The 18,169-nt window shown below is 43.7% G+C and overlaps 1 protein-coding gene across 1 annotated transcript in view; it reads left to right on the forward strand.

Annotated features, from left to right (window-relative positions):
* LOC129867980 (sarcoplasmic/endoplasmic reticulum calcium ATPase 1-like) overlaps positions 1-18,169 on the forward strand; it is a 110,363-nt gene that overhangs the window by 22,943 nt on the left and 69,251 nt on the right. The window contains exons 4-5 of the mRNA XM_055941511.1: positions 10,911-11,015; positions 12,420-12,558. Of these exons, the coding sequence (XP_055797486.1) occupies positions 10,911-11,015; positions 12,420-12,558 (244 nt within the window). The remainder of the gene's footprint in view (positions 1-10,910; positions 11,016-12,419; positions 12,559-18,169) is intronic.

Here is an 18,169-nt window from a genome sequence, read left to right on the forward strand (position 1 = left end):
TTTACTATACACCAAGCAGACTGAGCTACCTAGGCTGGTTTAACCTCCCACAGCTTTACTATACACCAAGCAGACTGAGCTACCTAGGCTGGTTTAACCTCCCGCACATCCTTTACTATACACCAAACAGACTGAGCTAAATAGGCTGGTTTAAGCTCCCACATCCTTTACTATACACCAAGCAGACTGAGCTACCTAGGCTGGTTTAACCTCCCACAGCTTTACTATACGCCAAGCAGACTGAGCTACCTAGGCTGGTTTAACCTCCCGCACATCCTTTACTATACACCAAACAGACTGAGCTAAATAGGCTGGTTTAAGCTCCCACATCCTTTACTATACACCAAGCAGACTGAGCTACCTAGGCTGGTTTAACCTCCCACGGCTTTACTATACGCCAAGCAGACTGAGCTACCTAGGCTGGTTTAACCTCCCGCACATCCTTTACTATACACCAAACAGACTGAGCTAAATAGGCTGGTTTAAGCTCCCACATCCTTTACTATACACCAAGCAGACTGAGCTACCTAGGCTGGTTTAACCTCCCGCACATCCTTTACTATACACCAAACAGACTGAGCTACCTAGGCTGGTTTAACCTCCCGCATATCCTTTACTATACGCCAAGCGGACTGAGCTACCTAGGCTGGTTCAACCTCCCACAGGTTTACTATACACCAAGCAGACTGAGCTACCTAGGCTGGTTTAACCTCCCGCTCATCCTTTACTATACACCAAGCAGACTGAGCTACCTAGGCTGGTTTAACCTCCCGCATATCCTTTGACACTTGATGCTGATGTAGGCACTGCATCTCAGTGCTTGAGGCGTCACTACAGACATGATTATGAGTCCCATAGGGCGGCGCACAATTGGCCCAGCGTTGTCCGGGTTTGGCCTGTGTAGGAAGTCATTGTAAATAAGAATGTGTTCTTAATTGACTTGCCTTGTTAAACAAAAGTTAAATAAAAAAGTGACATCAAATGGATTTAGTTAGTTAAATAAACACTTTTATTTTTATTTTATTACAACAATTCAGTTTTAGTGACTGACGTGGGTGCTTTAATGAATTACAGCAACATGTGCTCGGCCTACTGGTGCTGGAAGAGGTGTCGAAAGTGACCTACAGAAGTATCCGGAAGAAAGGCTATCCTAACCTATAAGGGCCAAACCTCAATGGTGGAATTACTCATTTGTGTGTCTATTTGAATAATATGTAAATGAAGACATTGAGCTGCTCTGACTCAGCATGACATGAGAATAGAGCCTTGTAGCCAGGCAACAAGAGAGGAACACAGAAAGAAGCAGTTGTTTTTTTAAAGCGGTCTCCGATATAATCATTACACATGACTATTTATGGATGGAAGTCGTAGAGGAGAAGGAATGCCTCGATAACTGTTACTGATCACAATGCTTACTGTAATTTATCATATTGTAGACAACTTTTTTTTACTATTTAATTAAGATCATCTTTTTACTAAGATTTGTTGAGACAACTTGATCACTCCCATCCATCTATGATTCTTACCAAGGTGGCTTGGTAAGGTGGCTTAGCAGTTCAGACGTATTTTTCCGTGTTGTCGTGTCGTGTCCTGTATATATATATATTTACACCTTTTCTTCACATATCTTTTATTTATTTTATTATCCAAGAACTCAACTACAAAAGCTTTCCTGCAAAAGCTTTCCTGCAACCCGCTTCACCAATTACAATAAGTACTATTTACCTCAATCTGAAAATCCATCGTGGAAGATAGCCAGGGGCTAATTCAGAAGCTAGCCTGAAAGCTAATCCAGAAGCTACTCCGATAGCTAGCCAGAAGCTAATCTGTAGCTGCCCCGAAATTAGCCGGTTTGCTGGCTAGCGTTGGTGTTTCAGCTGCCCACGTTTTGCGGTCATCAGCTATTCCTCTAGCTCGATAATCTACCGGCACTTTTGTGCAACGCGACTCGGACCGGAGCATTCCGGGACTTTTTTTCTCTCAGTTTCCCCGGATTCCAACCGCAGCCTCTGGACACTTGCACCTTGATTTCGCAGCTAGCTAGCTGCATACCGTGTGACTATTGGCTTACGTCGACCCCGGAGCTAACTCAAATCATGCTGGAGCTAGCCAGCTGAGGAGTTCCATCACCATCCGGACCCACTTCTTTGTTGCTGCTGCAGATACGGAACCCCACCGGGCCTTCACGACTGACTGCCGACGTTATCTGCCCGAGGGATTTATCCAACCGGCACCTCCGTCCCGGCGTTACCTGAACGCTCATCTGAGGCCCGCTAATCGTTAGCTGTCTTATCGGCTGCTATCTGAACAAAACCCCACTACACGGAACCTACCGACGGAAACGCAAGAGGTATCTACAAACAGACCTCCATCCTATGCTGCTACCGATAGCCATATACCCGGCCAGCTGTCTGGATCGCCACGACCCCAACCAACCTCTACTCACTGGACCCTTATTTATCACTCGATTAAGCTTGCCTCTCCTTAATGTAAATATGCCTTGTCCATTGCTGTTCTGGTTAGTGTTTATTGGCTTATTTCACTGTAGAGATTCTAGCCCTGCTCTCTATACCATATCCAACCCTGCAGTTCCACCACCCACATATGCGATGACATCACCTGGTTTCAATGATGTTTCTAGAGACAAGATCTCTCTCATCATCACTCAATACCTAGGTTTACCTCCACTGTATTCACATCCTACCATACCTTTGTCTGTACATTATTCCTTTAAACTATTTTATCGCCCCCAGAAACTTCCTTTTACTCTCTGCTCTGGTAGCTCTAGGCGACCAATTCTCATAGCTTTTAGCCGTACCATTATCCTACTTCTCCTCTGTTCCTCTGGTGATGTAGAGGTGAATCCAGGCCCTGCAGTACCTGGCTCCACTCCTATTCCCCAGGCGCTCTCTTTTGATGACTTCTGTAACCGTAATAGCCTTGGCTTCATGCATGTTAACATTAGGAGCCTCCTCCCTAAGTTTGTTTTGTTCACTGCTTTAGCACACTCTACCAACCCGGATGTTTTAGCCGTGTCTGAATCCTGGCTTAGAAAGACCACCAAAAATTCAGACATTTTTATCCCCAATTACAATATTTTCAGACAAGATAGAACGGCCAAAGGGGGCGGTGTTGCAATCTACTGCAAAGACTGCCTGCAGAGTTCTGTTATACTATCCAGGTCTGTTCCCAAACAATTTGAACTTCTACTTTTAAAAATCCACCTCTCTAAAAACAAGTCTCTCACCGTTGCCGCCTGCTATAGACCACCCTCTGCCCCCAGCTGTGCTCTGGACACTATATGTGAACTGATTGCCCCCCATCTATCTTCAGAGCTCGTGCTGCTAGGCGACCTAAATTTGAACATGCTCAACACCCCAGCCACCCTACAATCTAAGCTTGATGCCCTCAATCTCACACAAATTATTAATGAACCTACCAGGTACCACCCCAATTCCGTAAACACGGGTAACCTCATAGATATCATCCTAACAAACTTGCCCTCCAAATACACCTCTGCTGTTTTTAACCAAGATCTCAGCGATCACTGCCTCATTGCCTGCATCCGTAATGGGTCAGCGGTCAAACGACCTCCACTCATCACTGTCAAACGCTCCCTGAAACACTTCAGCGAGCAGGCCTTCCTAATTGACCTGGCCGGGGTATCCTGGAAGGATATTGATCTCATCCCGTCAGTAGAGGATGCCTGGTCATTTTTTAAAAATGCCTTCCTCACCATCTTGAATAAGCATGCCCCATTCAAGAAATTTAGAACCAGGAACAGATATAGCCCTTGGTTCTCTCCTGACCTGACTGCCCTTAACCAACAGAAAAACATCCTATGGCGTTCTGCATTAGCATCGAACAGCCCCTGTGATATGCAACTTTTCAGGGAAGCCAGAAACCAATATACACAGGCAGTTAGAACAGCCAAGGCTAGCTTTTTCAAGCAGAAATTTGCTTCCTGCAACACAAATTCAAAAAAGTTCTGGGACACCGTAAAGTCCATGGAGAATAAGAACACCTCCTCCCAGCTTCCAACCGCCCTGAAGATAGGAAACACTGTCACCACCGACAAATCCACTATAATTGAGAATTTCAATAAGCATTTTTCTACGGCTGGCCATGCTTTCCACCTGGCTACCCCTACCCGGGACAACAGCACTGCCCTCCCCTCTGCTACTCGCCCAAGCCTTCCCCATTTCTCTTTCTCCCAAATACAGTCAGCTGATGTTCTTAATGAGCTGCAAAATCTGGACCCTTACAAATCAGCCGGGCTAGATAATCTGGACCCTTTCTTTCTAAAACTATCTGCTGAAATTGTTGCCACCCCTATTACTAGCCTCTTCAACCTCTCTTTCGTGTCGTCTGAGATCCCCAAAGATTGGAAAGCAGCTGCGGTTATCCCCCTCTTCAAAGGGGGGGACACCCTTGACCCTAACTGCTACAGACCTATATCTATCCTACCCTGCCTTTCTAAGGTCTTCGAAAGCCAAGTCAACAAACAGATTACCGACCATTTCGAATCACACCACACCTTCTCCGCTATGCAATCTGGTTTCAGAGCTGGTCATGGGTGCACCTCAGCCACGCTCAAGGTCATAAACGATATCGTAACCGCCATCGATAGGAAACAATACTGTGCAGCCGTATTCATTGACCTGGCCAAGGCTTTTGACTCTGTCAATCACCACATCCTCATTGGCAGACTCGACAGCCTTGGTTTCTCTAATGATTGCCTCGCCTGGTTCACCAACTACTTCTCTGATAGAGTTCAGTGTGTCAAATCGGAGGGTCTGTTGTCCGGGCCTCTGGCAGTCTCTATGGGGGTGCCACAGGGTTCAATTCTTGGACCGACTCTCTTCTCTGTTTACATCAATGATGTCGCTCTTGCTGCTGGTGATTCTCTGATCCACCTCTACGCAGACGACACTATTCTGTATACTTCTGGCCCTTCTTTTGACACTGTGTTAACAACCCTCCAGGCGAGCCTCAATGCCATACAACTCTCCTTCCGTGGCCTCCAACTGCTCTTAAATACAAGTAAAACCAAATGCATGCTCTTCAACCGATCGCTGCCTGCTCCTGCCCGCCTGTCCAACATCACTACTTTGGACGGCTCTGACTTAGAATATGTGGACAACTACAAATACCTAGGTGTCTGGTTAGACTGTAAACTCTCCTTCCAGACCCACATCAAACATCTCCAATCCAAAGTCAAATCTAGAATTGGCTTCCTATTCCGCAACAAAGCATCCTTTACTCATGCTGCCAAACATACCCTTGTAAAACTGACCATCCTACCAATCCTCGACTTCGGTGATGTCATTTACAAAATAGCCTCCAAAACCCTACTCAATAAATTGGATGCAGTCTATCACAGTGCCATCCGTTTTGTCACCAAAGCCCCATATACTACCCACCACTGCGACCTGTACACTCTCGTTGGCTGGCCCTCGCTTCATACTCGTCGCCAAACCCATTGGTTCCAGGTCATCTACAAGACCCTGCTAGGTAAAGTCCCCCCTTATCTCAGCTCGCTGGTCACCATAGTAGCACCTACCCGTAGCACGCGCTCCAGCAGGTATATCTCTCTAGTCACCCCCAAAACCAATTCTTCCTTTGGACGCCTCTCCTTCCAGTTCTCTGCTGCCAATGACTGGAACGAACTACAAAAATCTCTGAAACTGGAAACACCTATCTCCCTCACTAGCTTTAAGCACCAGCTGTCAGAGCAGCTCATAGATTACTGCACCTGTACATAACCCATCTACAATTTAGCCCAAACAACTACCTCTTTACCTACTGTATTTATTTATTAATTTATTTTGCTCCTTTGCACCCCATTATTTCTGTCTCTACTTTGCACTTTCTTCCAATGCAAACCAACCATTCCAGTGTTTTTTTTTAGTTTTTATTTTACTTGCTGTGTTGTACTCACTTCGCCTCCATGGCCTTTTTTATATTTTTATTTATTTATACATATATCTGTTTGCCTTCACCTCCCTTATCTCACCTCACTTGCTCACATTGTATATAGACTTATTTTTTTATTTTTTTCACTGTATTATTTTTACATTTACATTTACATTTTAAGTCATTTAGCAGACGCTCTTATCCAGAGCGACTTACAAGTACATACATTCATACTTTTTTTTGTACTGGCCCCCCGTGGGAATCGAACCCACAACCCTGGCGTTGCAAGCGCCATGCTCTACCAACTGAGCCACACGGGGCTGTATTATTGACTATATGTTTGTTTTTACTCCATGTGTAACTATGTGTTGTTGTATGTGTCGAACTGCTTTGCTTTATCTTGGCCAGGTCGCAATTGTAAATGAGAACGTGTTCTCAATTTGCCTACCTGGTTAAATAAAGGTTAAATAAATAAAATAAAATAAAAAATGAGAATAGGGGTTATTCGACCGGGCTATACCAAGTCAGGCTGACCCATGACACCAACCGATGACAACTGGCAACATCGATCACCTGAAACAATGAATACACTTCCTAATTATGAAATAAACACTTCCTCCATTTTATTCTGAGGAAGGAGGAAAGGTTGGCTTCCTTTTAATTCGTTTTCCACGGCATTATGTGAGAGGGGGAGTGTAGGTCAATGTTTTGGTTTGTGCAGGAAGGGAGTGGAAAAAGTCAAGTTGCCATTGAATTGGGCCCTGATGCTTTGCTTGTTGTCGTGCATGTCTTTGTAAACATTATTTTAATACGTCTTTTTTAATTTTTTCCTTCCATTTGTTAAAGCTGTGTTTTGGTTTTAACGTGATGTTGGAACTGTGTGGCCATTCAGTCCCAATAAGCCATCTGTCTGGAAGTGAAGCGTAACTCCTGTCTGCTGAAACTAAAAACACTTCTCGTCATCCTCCTCTCAAGGGTCTCCAACCTTTTCTAGCATGAGAGCAACTTTTTTTTTTTAAATGTCATGAGCTACTCTTTTTATAGCTTTCAAAAAGGCACATTCTCTTCTCTGCAACTCTTCCCCAGGTCCTTAGTGCACTACTTTCTCTTGTACACTATGTATTCTGTCAATATGCCTGGTAAAATAATGTTTAATAAAAACTCTGAGGGGGGGGCCTTACAAAATAGATTGTGTCCCAAATTCTGTTTGAGATTTTCCTGGTTTTCAAAACAAAATTGTGGGGGGGGGGGGGGGGGTTCACTCTCAATTACAACTGTTCATAGAGAAACAGCGGAATTGGATGTTCTGAGTCGATGTCAATGTTTAAATCGTATCAGAAAAACATTTTTTTTGGGGGGGGGGGGTCTGGAATAACTTTTTTAAATTATATATATTTTTGTGTCATTCCCCTTTTTTTATGAGCCTCTAATGTGCCAGTCTAGCAATTGTGCTGTACTTCTACTGCTCATTTAACGGCAAAGTCAGCAAATAATAGATTTACTCAGGATATACTTCTGCCAGGTAAGCCTACTTTGCAGTAAACATTTAAATGAGATGCTTTTGAAGAAAGTATTTCTGTCAACCCACAAGATGTTTTTACATCAACTGGCTACTAGTGATGTGTATTATTTTCTGTGAGCCGGACCGTTTGGCGCCGTTCACCTAAAAGAGACGTTCATTTGGCTCCCAAATTGCTCTTTGTTCAGTAATGCCTTAGAAATTGACTTAAAATCATGACAATATTATACATCTCTCATTTTAAATCCTAAAACATTGTTTAACATTATGTCAGATCGTGAAATGTGAGTTCAAATACATTTATGACCTGCAATTTTTTTTTTTTTTTTTTTTTATGAAGACCAAATGTAATACACTGAACAAAATGAGCATGGACCATGGTTCCTGCTCTGTGGTATTGCCATCTTCATAGTTTAAAAAAATATACAACTGTGTGGAGCTCAACAAGCTATAGTAAAAGTATGCAAATCAGGTTGACTAGATAATAGCTGGGAGCTTGCGGTGTCTGATACCTGTGAGATTTATTTTATGACGGTTTGCAGTGGAACACGTGAAAATTCCATGTACTTTCAGAATTGTTTGGCGAGCTACTCATAGGTGGTCTGGTAGCTCGCGATCGACCTGTTGGTAGTCCCTGCTCTAACTCCCGTCTGCTAAAACTAAGAACACAAGCTAATTGTCAGAACGGAAGTGTGTGTCAGTCGCGAGTACAGAGTAGCCAGCCAGGTGCCGGAAGCACCCATGGCTTAGAATGTCTTGCCGAAGGAGCTCGATTTTGGTAGCCTCCGGTACATTCATCTGAAATATACAGCAAAATGACTGAATATTTTATCAAGTTTACCTCAGAAATTTTTGTTGTGGTTTTGTGCAGAAAGATATGACTTTGCAACTGAAATGACTGAGCATGTATGAATTAAGTGTATTGTTTTGGATATGGCGGGGCCTAAGGGTGGGCAATTCCAGTCCTCGAGGGCCTGATTGGTGTCACAGTTTTTCCCCAGCTAACACATCTTTGGTTTAGAATGCAATTTGATTTAATCAGCTGTGTTTTTCTAGGCATGGAGAAAGTGTGACACCAATCAGGCCGTCGAGAACTGGAGTTGCCTACCTCTAGGCCTATGTGATCAGGACTATTTTTCAATAGCAACAGCACGACGTCACAGAGTACACAAGTTCAGCTTCCTCAACTTTGGTCCCGCCCCTGGTTTACTCTCCCTCGCCCATGCTTCGCTTTCCTCAGTCGAAAATGAATTGGACCTCGTTTCATCACCCCCAACGTGCTAGATGGATTTCTGCTGAAAGTGGTAGACGCACTGCACACACACACACACACACACACACACACACACACACACACACACACACACACACACACAGACGGGCATTCTCGTTGCTTCTTCAGAAAGTTGCAGGAAATACGAAAACTAACTACGTTTCCATTCACGCCGTATTTTAAACAAAACATTCATAACAGCTGTGACAGAAACAGGACGTTTCGGGAACAATTTGATAAATGTTGACAGATAATTTAATTCGGCATGGTGAGTTTCGGCATGGTGAGTTTCGGCATGGTGAGTTCTTTTTGTGTCGGCAAAATTAATTATGTAAAAAATGGTGGTGGAAACACCTTTTGATTATTATATTATACGATGGTTATTGATTATAATAACCCTCGTATCTAAGTAAACTTGGAGTCACACGATAATATATTGTGTGGTCCTCCCATTATAACTTGGGGGGGGGAAAGCATGCAGTTTTAGGCTACAGATGAAGTAAGTTATGATGAACTTCACAGGGTGGTGAAAGTGCACGGTGATGGACTTGATGCTCCTTTCCAATAAATATCGAGGGTCTTATTCTGGTGACATGATGATCGATGCTTGAATGCCATTTTGAGAAATAAAAGTATTCTCGCTCTTATTCATTAATAATCTCATGTAGACTACCCTCCCGGCCTACCCTCCCGGCCTACCCTCCCGGCCTACCCTCCCGGCCTACCCTCCCGGCCTACCCTCCCGGCCTACCCTCCCGGCCTACCCTCACGGCCTACCCTCACTGAATCTGTGAGCTGTTGTCTAGAGTGCAGGTGTCAACACTAGAGGAGGCACATTTTGATATTTAACGGTTTTTGTGACAAAACTATTAGTAGAGTTGATAATGTGATTGAAACACATTGACCTTTTTAGATTTTTATTCAGTCCTTGAAAACTTAAACGTAAAAAGTACATTTTGTGTGCACTACGTCATCACACGGATTTCTATCCGTAACAAGTCAGTTTGGTGGAAAAATCTGCATTAAAATCTGTCGCCAATTGGATGGAAATCTACCTACTGATGCGTTCTGTTCATGTCTTATGATTTACTTGAGCAAATTAATAAATGTGCAATACATTTAGGTGATTCAATAAATGTTTTATTATTGTTGATTTAATGTCTGGATTCGGTGAGGGCCCAAATTATCAAACTTTGACCAGAATGAGGCTCTCCACTACCTGTTGTTCCTGGAGTAATGATTCTTAATCCAATATTTTCATGATTTATTTGTAGATAATTGCCAAAAAAGCCTAGGTCTACTAGTAGTTTATGCAAATTAGGGAGCCAAATGAATGGCTCTCACTGATACGATTCGGTAGGCTACACTGACGAGGTGAGTTACTCACTTTAGCGTTACCGTCTAGTAAGCACCGACATCCTAGCGAGGGAAAACCTAGAAAATCCTTTGGTTTATTTGTCCCGACGTGATACCATGGTCATATAACAACGCTGCATGACTTTATGATTGATGGACTTTATTCAGTCACTTCAACACATTTTATAAACTTGCTGTTCAGTTGTCAATTAAAGCACAGTAAATAGCCTACTGTGGAATTTGACTGCAACCCAACCACAGCACACACACACACATTGTATCGACCAAAATTGTGGCGACAGATGGCCATAACAAAGGGGTTCCCTGTCATCGCTGGCTTTGTGACTGACGAGCGCCTATCCTATCAATAGATCGCTAGAATATGCACATCATTCATTCTAGTGGGAGAGCGCTCGATGGACTTGCGAATTGATACTTTTACGTGAAAAATAGTATTTTTAAAATTTATTTTTAATTAAAAAAAAACATTTTATATGAAGTGGAAGAAGTAGCTGGCTGAAAATTAGTCTGTAACCGGCCGATTAGCCTACAGACGGCGCTAATGGAAAACAATGTCAACTGGCTAGCTAGGCTGAATGAAAGGAAAGGACAGATCAGAACGAGTTGCTCTCCTTCAATATTCTCTACACAGAGCAGAGTGGAGTGAAGGGTAGATTTGCGGGACCCAAACGGTCGTGAATGATGAGCTATCGACCGGAGCTTGAGCCGCTGATCTGCTGTGCCCCGCTCCGATCCTCCTCACTGCTCAATACTCACTGTGGAGGAGAAAACACTATTCTATTAACTCTGTATTACGTTGCCCCCCCCCCCCCCCCCCCCCTCCAGGTGCTAGCTCTGTTTGAGGAGGGGGAGGAGACCATCACAGCCTTCGTGGAACCTATCGTCATCCTGCTTATCCTCATCGCTAACGCTGTGATCGGAGTCTGGCAGGTGAGTGTCTCTATCTTGTGTGTGTTCGTTCACCTGATCATGTGTCAGGTAGATGGTGCTGACATGCAGGATATTATATGGTGTGTCACCTTAGGGTGAAGACATTATGTCACGAGTCATCTATACAGAACCATAACTTGTGTTCTGCTTTCGGCCTTCATACGTGGCAGCAGGGCTTTTATTGATGGGTTGGATAGTAAAGCCATATCAACTGAAACATGAAAACCATGGAGCCAAGGCCAAGCTTTTAAATTGCCCGGTGTATATACACGTGGCAATATACATGGTGCTTCTAGAGGCGCCAGTAAAACAAGCCATTGATGATGTAAATGCTAGTTCTGTAGGTATTTCAGTCAGAGCGATCACTTCCTGTCTTTGTTCATTTCACTCTGTAGACCTGCAGACAGAAACGGGTCAGTGTTAATTGAAAACCATGAACTGCAGCCTAATCAGAATTGGTCTCTGAATAGAGCACTTTGACCTTGGAGGGATGGGTAGAATGAGGAGGGATGGGTAGAATGAGGAGGGATGGGTAGAATGAGGTAGAGGGATGGGTAGAATGAGGTAGAGGGATGGGTAGAATGAGGTAGAGGGATGGGTAGAATGAGGTAGAGGGATGGGTCGAGTGAGGAGGTGGAGGGATGGGTCGAGTGAGGAGGTGGAGGGATGGGTCGAGTGAGGAGGTGGAGGGATGGGTCGAGTGAGGAGGTGGAGGGATGGGTCGAGTGAGGAGGTGGAGGGATGGGTCGAGGGAGGAGGTGGAGGGATGGGTCGAGGGAGGAGGTGGAGGGATGGGTCGAGGGAGGAGGTGGAGGGATGGGTCGAGGGAGGAGGTGGAGGGATGGGTCGAGGGAGGAGGTGGAGGGATGGGTCGAGGGAGGAGGTGGAGGGATGGGTCGAGGGAGGAGGTGGAGGGATGGGTCGAGGGAGGAGGTGGAGGGATGGGTCGAGGGAGGAGGTGGAGGGATGGGTCGAGGGTGGAGGGATGGGTCGAGGGTGGAGGGATGGGTCGAGGGAGGAGGTGGAGGGATGGGTCGAGGGAGGAGGTGGAGGGATGGGTCGAGGGAGGAGGTGGAGGGATGGGTCGAGGGAGGAGGTGGAGGGATGGGTCGAGGGAGGAGGTGGAGGGATGGGTAGAATAAGGAGGAGAGATAGATAGAGCAGATGTGATAAAGTGGGATTTGGAGGACACATTGACAGCTGAGTGAGCGAGCACTGGGTAAGGTCAGTCTATGCGTTGAATGTTCCATTTATAGCCATTGCCTTTTCTAGTAGGTGTTCATTCCAAAGTGACAGAAATACACAAACACTTCAGCGTGGTACGAAATGGGGCTGCAATAAAGCTTGGACCTTTTGGCCTCTGTGTTGGTACTGAATCTGCCTCTGTCTCTCTGTGTGGTCCAGGAGAGGAACGCGGAAAACGCCATCGAGGCGCTGAAGGAGTACGAGCCAGAGATAGCCAAGGTGTACCGCATGAACCGCAAGGCTGTCCAGAGGGTCAAAGCCCGGGAAATAGTACCTGGGGACGTTGTAGAGATTGCCGGTGAGTACAGGGTGAGGGACAGACCGTTTTTTTTCAGTGTGAAAGTATTTTTCTTTGTTTCACCCTGCATTCTGGCCCATACCAAAAACACACACACAGGTATATGGCCTTATGCCCCATTTCCAGTGCTGGAAACGTCAATCAAAACTAAGTTACGCACACACACACACACACACACACACACACACACACACAGTGCCTTCAGAAAGTGTTCCCACAGTTTGTTGTATTACAGCCTGATTTTTAAATGGATTAAATGTTGTTGTCTTTTGTGACTGATCTACACACAATACTCCATAATGTCTTGAATCAATAAAGTAACTGATCAACCCCTTTGTTATGACAAGCTTAAATAAGTTCAGGAGTAAAAAGTGGCTTTAAAATTCACATAATAAAGTTGCATGTACTCACTCTGTGTGCAGTAATATTTCTTACCATGATTTATGAACGGCTACCTCTACTATCTGTACCCCACACATACAATTATCTCTTATTACTTAGTAGAGCAGTGAATTTCAAAACACACACATATACAGTACCAGTCTAACGTTTGGACACACCTACTCATTCAAGGGTTTTGCTATATTTGAACTATTTTCTACATTGTAGAAGAGTAGTGAAGTCATCAAAACTATAATAAAAAGTGTTAAACAAATGAAAATATATTTTAGGTTCTTCAAAGTAGCCACCTTTTGCCTTGAAGACAGCTTTGCACACTTTTAGCATGCTGACTGCAGGAATGTCCGCCAGAGCTGTTGCCAGATCATTTCTAGACCTAGGCTATTTGGCTACTATCTACAGATACATTTTGAAAACATTCTGAAGGAATCATTACTGCAAGAACAACAGGTAGTGGAGAGCCTCATTCAGACGGCTGAGGAGTATTTCTGTCTGTAATAAAGCCCTTTTGTGGGGGGAAAACTATTTTTGATTGGCTGGGCCCACCTATGGCAGCGCAGGCCCACCTATGGCTGCGCCCCTCCCAGTCATGTGAAACCCATAGATTAGGGCCTAATGAATTTATTTCATTTGACTGATTTTCTTTATATGAACTGTAACTCAGTAAAATCTTTGAACTTGTTGCGTTTATGATATCGTACGTAAACTAAAACAGAGGCATTCTGGCAGTACTCATAGGCACTGTGGATCCTAAGGGGCTATATGAGGATTTATTTCCTTGTTTCTCTAATGTTGTTGCCTTCATGTTTTTTTTGGGGGGGGGGTGTGTCTCTATTGATTAATGAGACGCAAATGTTATATTTTATTGCTGTAATTTGCCATTTACCTTGAAACATATTATAATTTGTTTATATTATTGTCTCAATGAGCCACTAGGCTATAAATAAGAGCTAAGTGCAATGGTCAGGACACTGACGTTAGCTTGACGTAGAAACGTCCGTCACTTGTTCGCATCCTGGTCGGTGAATTAAAGTGAGCAATAAGAAATCAATCTCTGACTTGTTTGAGTGCTCCAACTCCATTGTACCTTGAATTAGTCCTTTTGGAAGTTTCTCCTTGGTAAGTCGTTCATGTCATTTGTTGTTGAGCACCCCTTTTTCTTTGTATGTTTTGGATGGTGTATCAATACACCCAGTAACTACAAAGATCTTTCCTAACTCAGTTGCCGGAGAGGAAGGAAACCGCTCAGGGATTTCACCTTGAAGCCAATGGTAACTTTTTAAAACAGAGTTTAATGGCTGTGATAGGAGAAAACTGAGGATGGATCAACAACATTGTAGTTACTCCACAATACTAACCTAAATGACAGAGTGAAAAGAAGGAAGCCAGTACAGAGCAAAAATATTCCAAAACATGCATCCTGTTGGCAACAAGGCACTCAAGTAATACTGCAAAAAGAATTGGCAAAGCGATTCACTTTTTGTCCTGAATCGAAAGTGTTATGTTTGGGGCAAATCCAATACAACACATCACTGAGTACCCCTCTTCATATTTTCAAGCACAGTGGAGGCTGCATGTAATGGGTATGCTTGTAATCATTAAGGACTGGGGAGTTTTTCAGGATAAAAAAAGAAATGGAATGGAGCTAATCACAGGCAAAATCCTAGAGGAAAACCTGGTTCAGTCTTCTTTCCACCAGTCACTGGGAGATTAATTAACCTTTCAGCAGGACAATAACCTAAAACACAAGGCCAAATCTACACTGGAGTTGCTTACCAAGAAGACCCTGAATGTTCCTGGTACAGTTTTTAATTAAATCTACTTCAATCTATGGCAAGACCTGAAAATGGTTGTCTAGCAATGATCAACAACATCAACAGCAATGATCAATTTTTTTATTTATTTATTTATTTAACCTTTATTTAACCAGGTAGGCAAATTGAGAACACGTTCTCAGTTACAATTGCGACCTGGCCAAGATAAAGCAAAGCAGTTCGACACATACAACAACACATAGTTACACATGGAGTAAAAACAAACATATAGTCAATAATACAGTGAAAAAAATAAAAAAATAAGTCTATATACAATGTGAGCAAGTGAGGTGAGATAAGGGAGGTGAAGGCAAACAGATATATGTATAAATAAATAAAAATATAAAAAGGCCATGAAGGCGAAGTGAGTACAACACAGCAAGTAAAATAAAAAATAAAAAAAACACTGGAATGGTTGGTTTGCATTGGAAGAAAGTGCAAAGTAGAGACAGAAATAATGGGGTGCAAAGGAGCAAAATAAATTAATAAATAAATACAGTAGGTAAAGAGGTAGTTGTTTGGGCTAAATTGTAGATGGGTTATGTACAGGTGCAGTAATCTATCAATGACATCATTTTGAAAAGAATAATGGGCAGATGTTACACAATCCAGCTGTGGAAAGACTGCCAAAGACTGCTTCTACAAAGTATTGACTCACGGGTGTGAATACTTATGTAAATTAGATATTTTTGTATTTAATTTTCAATAAATGTGAAGAAGAAAAAAAAAATCAAGCATGTTTTCACTTTGTCATTATGGGTTATAGTGTGTAGATGGGTGAGAAATGTAATACATTTTGAATTTAGGCTGTAACACAACAAAATGTGGAATAAGTCGAGGGGTATGAATACCTTGAAGGCACTGTAAAAGCCTTTCCTCTGGGCCCACAGATGCCAGCCAGGACCACGTGTGAGAAGTGGCTGCGGTCGTCCCTGTATTTAGGGGACTTTAAATTTCCAAAGCGTTTCCCATGCTCTGTCTCGCCATCTGGTTACTGCTGCTGGGTATTTGACAGACACGGCTGGCTCATCTAAAAATAGTCTTGTCCCTGGTTCCAGAACATGTGTGTATTGCGCACGCATGCACACACACACACACACACACACACACGGTGCAGAGAAGTTCTCATCATCAACGTAATTTGTGTTTATTTGTGTAAACCTTGGCTTTGCCGTCCTAATGATTTCACACAGTATCAGCAGCAGAGTGATGTCTTGGGAAGGTGGGGGGGGGAAGGAAACGGGAGGGAGAGAGGGACCACAGCTTTCATTCATAATCACTGCACTGCATGCCTCCTAAGGCATTCACAAGACAAGTGAAAGGGATGGTGTGCTCTGAATGGGTAATGTACTAGCTAGCTAGAATGAAGACCCAGTGTTCTGGGTAGGTAGCATGTATTTAAGAATGAAACACATTGAAGACACAGGCAGTTTTCTCCATGGTGTGAATGTTCATCTGGTGGAAGAAGAGGGAGAGAGCGGTGGAGGTGTAGATAACCTGACCCAGTGTCGTAGGAAACTTTGTTCAGCAGGGTGTGTTGACTGGGCTCGGCTGTGACACCCTCCCTCCCCCGACCAGACATGTATTTTATTATGGATCCACATTAGCTGCTGCCAAGGAAGCAGCTACTCTTCCTGGGGTCTGGCAAAATTTAAGACAGTTATACAATTTTAAAAACATTACAATACATTCATTACAGAATTCACAACAATTACCTGATGTGGAATAGAGTTCCATGTAGTCATGGCTCTATGTAGTACTGTGCGCCTCCCATAGTCTGTTCTGGACTTGGGGACTGTGAAGAGACCTCTGGTGGCATGTCCTGTGGGGTATGTATTGGTGTCTGAGCTGTATGCTAGTAGTTTAAACAAACAGCTCTGTGCTTTCAACATGTCAATACCGCTGACATACAAGTAGTGATGAAGTCAATCTCTCCTCTACTTTGAGCCAGGAGAGATTGACATGCATATTATTGTTTACTCTCTGTGTACATCCAAGGGTCCAGCCGTGCTGCCCTGTTCTGAGCCAATTGCAATTTTCCAAGGTCCCTCTTTGTGGTACATGACCACACGACTGAACAGTAGTCCAGGTGTGACAAAACTAGAGCCTGTAGGACCTGCCTTGTTGATATAGTTGTTGAGAAAGCACAGCAGCGCTTTATTATGGACAGACTTCCCTCCCATCTTAGCTACTACTGCATCAATATGTTTTGACCATGACGACAGTTTACAATCCAGGGTTACTCCAGGCAGCTAAGTCACTTCAATTTGCTCAATTTCCACATCTTTTTTAAAAATTACAATATAAAGTAAATGATTTATCCCAAATACAATGCTTTTAGTTTTTTGAAATATTTAGGACTAACTTATTCCATGCCACCCATTCTGAAACTAAGTGCAGCTCTTTGTTAAGTGTTGCAGCCGTGTCAGTTGACTGGCAGACGGAACAACAACAGCACTGCCAGTCAGGGGGGGGGCTACCCAAACAGCCTGTCTCCATGGCAACAACCCTCAGACTAGCTCCACCTCTACCGAAGCACAGAAATGTTGAGGTTCAACAGAACCTCTTAGAACACTGAGAAGAAGCAGCACTATCAGGTATCCTGTTTAAGTGTTAAGGTTGAGAGTCTACACCAGAAGTTAATGGGTATCTGTAGGAGGAAGGTATATGATGGGGGTCAATTAAGCTTGGAATGTACTGAGTGTAGGGAAAACGATCACATGTGGCAGGCATTGATAAGGGGGGAGAGAGTCATGGATTAGTGATGAAGTGGGTGGAGGTCAGGTCACGGTAGGGGAAAATGGACCGTTTATTGCCCCTATCACTTAGTTTCCTGCCTAGCAATAAAGATACAATATTTAGCGAGAAGGAGGAGACTCCTTCTATACCACCACTATTGTAACCCATGTCTTTGTCTGTTCAGCTGTTCCATCCTTTAGGGAAGAATACACTTGGTTTAAAAGCTTTCATAGGGTCCGTTGAGTTCTTACTCTGATCATTAGAACCTAACACTTTCTGGGACATATAACACAACTCCAGTCTGACACTACTGTATATGAGGAACCAATGCGATCTAGCCACTCCAATCCTCTTTATTGTCTCTATGGCGATCTGGCATATTTGAGCTGAGGTGGAGAGGGAAGTGTTTTCTGTTGAAATGGGATTTGACCCCCCCCCCCCCCCCCTCATCTGTCTCTGTAATCAGGGTCTCCTCTGTGGACGGTGAGTCCGAATATCACTCCTCTCTGTCAGCAGCTCTATATAAATGAATGATGGGGTTTAGTTAGTCTAGCCCATCCAGTATCTGCTGAATGGAGGGCAGAGCACTCCCACTGTAGCACGCAGCCACACTGTTCACACAGACAGAGGAAAGATGCCAGTTGAGGGGCCCACAAAGG

This window comes from Salvelinus fontinalis, chromosome 13 (assembly GCF_029448725.1).
Source record: "Salvelinus fontinalis isolate EN_2023a chromosome 13, ASM2944872v1, whole genome shotgun sequence".
NCBI classification, from domain to species: Eukaryota; Metazoa; Chordata; class Actinopteri; order Salmoniformes; family Salmonidae; genus Salvelinus; species Salvelinus fontinalis.